General features: G+C 37.0%; 1 protein-coding gene across 1 annotated transcript in view; it reads left to right on the top strand.

The window, feature by feature from the left end:
- Positions 1–3912: 3912 nt before the first annotated feature.
- Positions 3913–6000, top strand: part of LOC104496174 (collagen alpha-1(XI) chain-like) — a gene marked incomplete at its 3' end in the record, with an annotated part of 52389 nt that continues 50301 nt past the window's right edge. Inside the window, exons 1-2 of the mRNA XM_010139255.1 lie at positions 3913–3976; positions 5558–5725. Of these exons, the coding sequence (XP_010137557.1) occupies positions 3913–3976; positions 5558–5725 (232 nt within the window). The remainder of the gene's footprint in view (positions 3977–5557; positions 5726–6000) is intronic.

The following is a 6000-nucleotide window of genomic DNA, read 5'->3' as shown; positions in this document are numbered from 1 at the left end:
CATGCTCAGTTTGCCATGGTGTATCTGCAAAGTAAAGAATACTGGCTCTTTTTTTCCCTTGTGTTTTGTTATTATTTGTGTTTAAAGTATATCCTCCAGCATGCAATCTGGGAGCATTTTGTAAATTATGTAGGTGAACATAGGGAAGGGTCATTGTCCCTGAGGTCCTTCATAAAATTAAGAGACTAAGACCCAGGAGTTACCAGACCAAAATCTAAATATAATAGGATTTCAACTTCTGTGCTTTGTTGGGCATTTGAACAGAAAAAAATATTTTAGTCTAAATGAGTCATCCCCTGAACAGTTCCGTATGGGAATGAATTTTGGATCCAGAAATTGCCACCACAGTCACTTTCCTGTCAGTCCTGGAGAGTTTCAATTTGAGGCTGGAGAGCAAAGTCCTTCCTTCTGAAAATGCAGATAATTGCTTCTTATGTATGCCCTATCTTCAGTAAAATTCTGCCTTGAATTGTTTGGTTCTTAGTCACTAGCACTTTTAACTGCAGCTGAAAATGCTTTGCTGTACAGTTCATAGAAAGAGAAGTTTGGTTTAGCCTATCTAAAAAAGTTCAGTGCTATATTCATTTCTCACTGCAGTTTCTAAGTGGCTTGCAGCATATTCTGTGTAGAATTGAAGAAAACTCAAGATCTGGGACCTTCTAAATGGGAAGAACCATTGTCCATTCTGACTTCCTTGGTTATTTCTTAAGGAATAATTGAATTAACTCAAAAGAACTCTCAGTTCAATGAATAATATCTTCTCTATCTGCATGTATTCCAAATCTACTGAGGACCACTGCATTCATCCGTGACAGGATCACTCTAGGTGTTTAACCTCTGAAGATCTGAGTAAGACATGAAATACTGAGTGAGATCCACAGTACTGGGGAATTGCAGCCGCTCATCAGTTGCCCCATAAACTGCTTTTCAGTACAGTAAGAAAGGAATTTGACCCATATGTGTAGTATCAATACCAGTATTAATAGGAATGGTATAGCACAGACTTTATTTCAATTTAGAGACTGTGGAATTAAATGGAAGCTATAATATTTTACACTGAAGAAAAAAGATAGGAAGTTCTTTTTCAATCTATAATTTCATTGTATTTTTTTTTTCTTTTAGTTAACATGCTTTTACACATTTCAGTACCATTTAAAGTAGCTTAAAAGATTCTATAATTCCGTCAATCTGTTTGGTCCCATCCCCCTTGTCCCATCCCCCACCCCCACCCCAAGGTTCCTATTCAGTTTCTATGGAAGAAAGCTAAAGAAAAAGTTATATTAAATATGAAATGCACTGTACCAAGTGTTCTTATCCACATCACTATAAATACAGAGAACTCATTGAGTGAATGTATGTACTTCAGTCATACCATAGTAACGAAGACCAGAATTTGGCTCTACAATTTAAAATATTGCAAGTTACAAGTTATTTCAAGTCTCTATATGTTGCACCATTCTTTTTTGTGTGTGTGTGTGTGTGTGTGTGTGCTTTTATCTTCTTTATTTTTGAAAATGTGGAACTTACGCTGGAGCTAAATGCTTAACAGTTTGGTATTTTGAAAGATACTAGGACACTCAGGTTTCCATCTCACACAATTACGTCTTCTAAAAAGGGATTTTTGAAGAATTCTCCTTTGCCATTCCAGAAATCCCAACACTTTTAAACACTGCTCTCTGGCTACTACTCTATAGGCTGTTGGTGACAGTGAAAGTTACACTTTTCTCTGAACTTTTTTGAATCAAGGACATATGCTGTTGAACTTTGCACGCTAATATTTAGTGAGAAGAATAATCCCCTGCAGTTGGTTCTCTATCGGTGGAAAAGCAGCACAGTGGAAACTTGCTTTTTGGTTGCAGTCTGAAACTCAAGAGAGCTGAAGCTGAACAATGAAGGCCTGCCCTGATGAACATGGGCTCCTTTTCAAAGGATTATCTTGTGTCTAGCTTGCCTGCAGGAGGTGGCCTTCAAGCAGCAGGACAGTGTAGCCGTAAACATCTACGTGAAGGGTCCCACTTTCCAGGTCCCAATCTTGTATTTTGTCAAATTTGTCATGGCAGACAGAGCTGAGTTTTCAAAGCTTATGTCTGAGTTTCATAAGGAGAATTAACTGCACTCCAGGAAGTGGTGCACAGAGATCTCTGGATGATGCTTATTTGTTGATTATTTCCTTGCCATCTTAAGTGTTAGCACCAAATTGGAAAGATGCAAAAAGACTAGAAGGTAAAATCATTTAGGCAAGCTGCTTTGTGCACTGTAAAGAAGTTCTTGTGTGAGACCTTAGATCTGCCAATATATGGGTTATATTAATGTGGCCCATATAAATACAAGCTGTAATCTTAATTTGTGGACCATGCGAACAGGCAAACTGCATGGCCTTGGAATTTACCATTCCCAGGAATCATGTGGGAGCAGAATGCTAGAGAAGAGACAGTTTTAGGAAGAGCTGAACCTACCTGGGTACAGTGACATTGAGCACTGTAGAACCTACAGAAACTGTCAGAGCAAAGCCACAGTTTCAGCTGATGGCTTCCAGATTATGCTCTTCCTGGCTCTGTGAGTTGTATTCCTACCTCACTCTTCTGGTCTTCTAAGCAGGCCAGTGTTGACTGCGTGAGGACTTCTTGTTGCCCTTTATTCTTCAAACAGGTTCACTGTAACCAGCTAGGACCTAGGCAATTCTGGGTTTTGAGAGCTGTTTATTTTTGACTGGATTCGTACATGTGTGTGTTCTGTGGCATATTGAGAGCAACTGTGTCTAGTGCTTTCTGTAGAGGCATTCAGCAGTTCATCTGTATATGTACAGTGAGCTCATCAAGAATTTTGAGACTAATGACATGGCAGCCTGGTCAGGGCTGGCTGCTGAACACTTGCTCCAACTAGGTTGCCATAGTTCCAGAATATATAAAAGAATCCTGAAATTCACTGAGACAAAAGTTCCACGAGCTAAAAGAGGGTGTTTATGCAGAAACCCATATATATGGTAGCCCTGTGCATAACATAGGAGGAGTGTAGGGGAGAAATTCTTTACGCAGTGAGCCCTGTTTTCAGCTGTGGGGTGGCAATAAGAGCTGTGAGGAAACTTCCAAGCCTGCTACCTCCCAACTGAAATTTAGGATTGGTGGCATCCTAATCTGGGCATTTGATGAGAGTCAAGCCCAGGTTAAATAATGAAACACACAAGAATGTTGCAAAACCGTTTATGAGGAAGGGACAGAAACTGTTTATTTTGAAGACTGAAGGATATGCTGGTTTATATAAAGAACAAATTTTATGTAAAAATGCACATCAAGTCTTATACATGCCTACCTGATTTATCTAAAGACTTCTAAAGAACTTCTTTACTTTTTAACTATTGGTCGAAGTGGCTGTCTGAAATCTTTTATATAAATTATGGAAGCAGTTTCTGTTACTTGTGATGTCTAAGTATTCAGTAAGTCAGCCGCGTTATCATTGGAGATGGACTAACTATCTTTTTTTGCATAAATTGCTTCATGTAACCTGTCATTTCCATGACAAGTTACATTTCTAGAAATCCTTGTAAACCAACTAGTGTTTTTGCTATGTACCTTTTGTGAATCACAGTTTGTGGATATAAATGTCGTCTACGGACTATTAACAAAATGTTTGTTCTTATTATTTGGAATTTGTGGTTTAAAGATTTTTCTTTTTTATTATTCTGTTCCTTGTCTGGAAGTTTTTTAGCAGCAGAACTAGCAGGGAGTGATGAATAATCTTGTTTATGGCTGAATACTCTTCCAGTCATCCAGGCAAAGAACAGCCATTATTCTAAAAAATAATGAAGAATCTGGTACAAATTATTGAAAAGAGCAAAGGAAAAAGGAATGTAGCAGTGGTTGACTTATACAATGACTTGGAATTTTTACTAATATTTCCAGTTACTGGTTCGACATGACATTACTGGTTCAAATTATTATAGGTATTGCAAAAATAGCCATCACTTTACAGAAAAAAAGTAAGGCAGTTCCTTCAGAATTGTGTGGAATACCTACAGAAAGTACATTATATCCATGAAAATTATTTACTCGGTACTTAACAGAGAGAATTTGCACGCTATTGAAACTTTTCTTTTGAGGATGTTTACACGTAGTTTCTTAAATCTGGAGGATATGTAGATTTTAAGTAAATTCAGGTGTATACCGTAGCATTCATTCTAAATGTATTAGCCTGCAACAAACATTGGCTGTTTGGTTTATATCTGGTAACATTATTTGATGGAAAATGAGAAGTTTCGTAATATGAAAAAATATTAAAGAAGCTCACAAGCATTTTCTTGTGAATACGTTTTAAGACTGAAGAAGTGTATTCTAGGCTGATTGAGAAAATGTCAGATTTTTTTTTTAAGGAATATACTTTTGGGGTTATTCAAAGATAGTCTTAACCACAAAGTTGAGTTCTTCATATTTGGAAATGTCAGGAGATGAATAGGATGAGCTAGTTAAACTTTGTTCACATCTATTATTGATAGTGAAAATACTACAGTGACTTCTGAGATAACTGCAGTGACAAAAATAATAGTAACACTGCCTAGAACTGTACAAACAGTAAGAAAAGAAGGTAGAAATCTTTCCATTGGTGACTCTAATTAGAGAATCACTTTGCCTATGATTTTAAACTCTTTCACTTGTTTGCAAATATTTGTTCAAAGAGTTGAGTATTCTCACAGAGTTAGTTTTGGGCCATAAGCTGATATTCATTGACACATAAAATGAATAATAACAGAGAATAAATTAGCTATAGTTAATGCCAGAGTGAAGTTCAAAGATGTGAGGAAGGGTCAGATTTACCAAACACATTTCTCAGCTTTAACAGTCAAAGTCATGTAAAACTGCCTTTCCAGACAAAACCTGCAGAATAATACCAGTAAAAAACCCAGTCTGTTGAAACTCTGTTTCCACTAAAAAAAAAAAAAAAAAAAAAGCGAAGCCATGACATGTAAGGTGGTATGAGAATGAACATCTCATTTTTTTCTAAGAGAAGAGATGTGCAGTAGGTTACCTGTGTTCTCTCACTGCCTCTGTGTGCTTGTCCATTCAGTACTTGGCCTTTTTGCCGTGGTGAACTTAAGGCTTTGTTGTTGGATATATATATAAAAAAATTTGTATCAATATCAGTGCAGTAGCACCCCTGGTTTTCAACAAGTTTTCGATAGCAGATTATTAGTAGCTGTGTGCTTCTGAAACTTTTGTACAAACTTTTAAAAATCAGTTCCATTTTTTAGAAATCACTCATTCTTTCAATGCGTTGTAAGTTTCCATCACCAAGATTCTCTGCTTTTGGGAACAGTGATTTTCAGTGTGTAGTCCAGTAGTTTGAAAATCTAATCGTAACAATTACATTGGATGGGGTGAATTCATATATTTAAAAATGAGTAATCCTGCTAAAATAGTATTCTGATGTAGGGATAATCTGTAATAAATCAAAATAGGATGCAGCTAGTGCTGATTACACATAAGCTTTTGCAATGAAATTAATATCCTTTTTAGAGGCTGCAAGATGAGTAATTCTTTTTGTTGGTTTTTTTTTCCTCCCTCAGCTGAACCTGTTGATGTGTTAAAAGCATTAGAATTTCACAATTCACCAGAAGGAGTATCAAGAACAGCAGGATTTTGCACAAACAGAAGGGATTCAAAAGGATCAGATGTTGCCTATAGAGTTTCAAAAGCTGCACAGCTCAGTGCCCCAACAAAGCAGCTGTACCCAGGTAAGACTGTCAAAAGCTGTAACTCTGGCGAATTACATTAATGCCAATGTTTTTATGGTACGTAAAGCACAGCATGTATTCCATCATCAGTACCACAAAACACTTCTGTTATCCCTAGAGTTGGGCCTGCACACGAATGACAGGCCATGCTCTTTATCCACTGAATGAATCAATTTTTATTGGCTTCAGTTATAAAGCTCTTCATCAAATTTTGTGTCACTGGCAGAATTGGCCTGTAAGTCATATTACCTGTTCTTTCATGATGGTATGTGATG

The sequence above is a fragment of the Buceros rhinoceros genome, unplaced genomic scaffold (assembly GCF_000710305.1).
Source record: "Buceros rhinoceros silvestris isolate BGI_N320 unplaced genomic scaffold, ASM71030v1 scaffold5847, whole genome shotgun sequence".
NCBI lineage: Eukaryota > Metazoa > Chordata > Aves > Bucerotiformes > Bucerotidae > Buceros > Buceros rhinoceros.
Note: the sequence above shows the minus strand (reverse complement) of the source record. Positions and strands in the feature narration are given on the sequence as shown.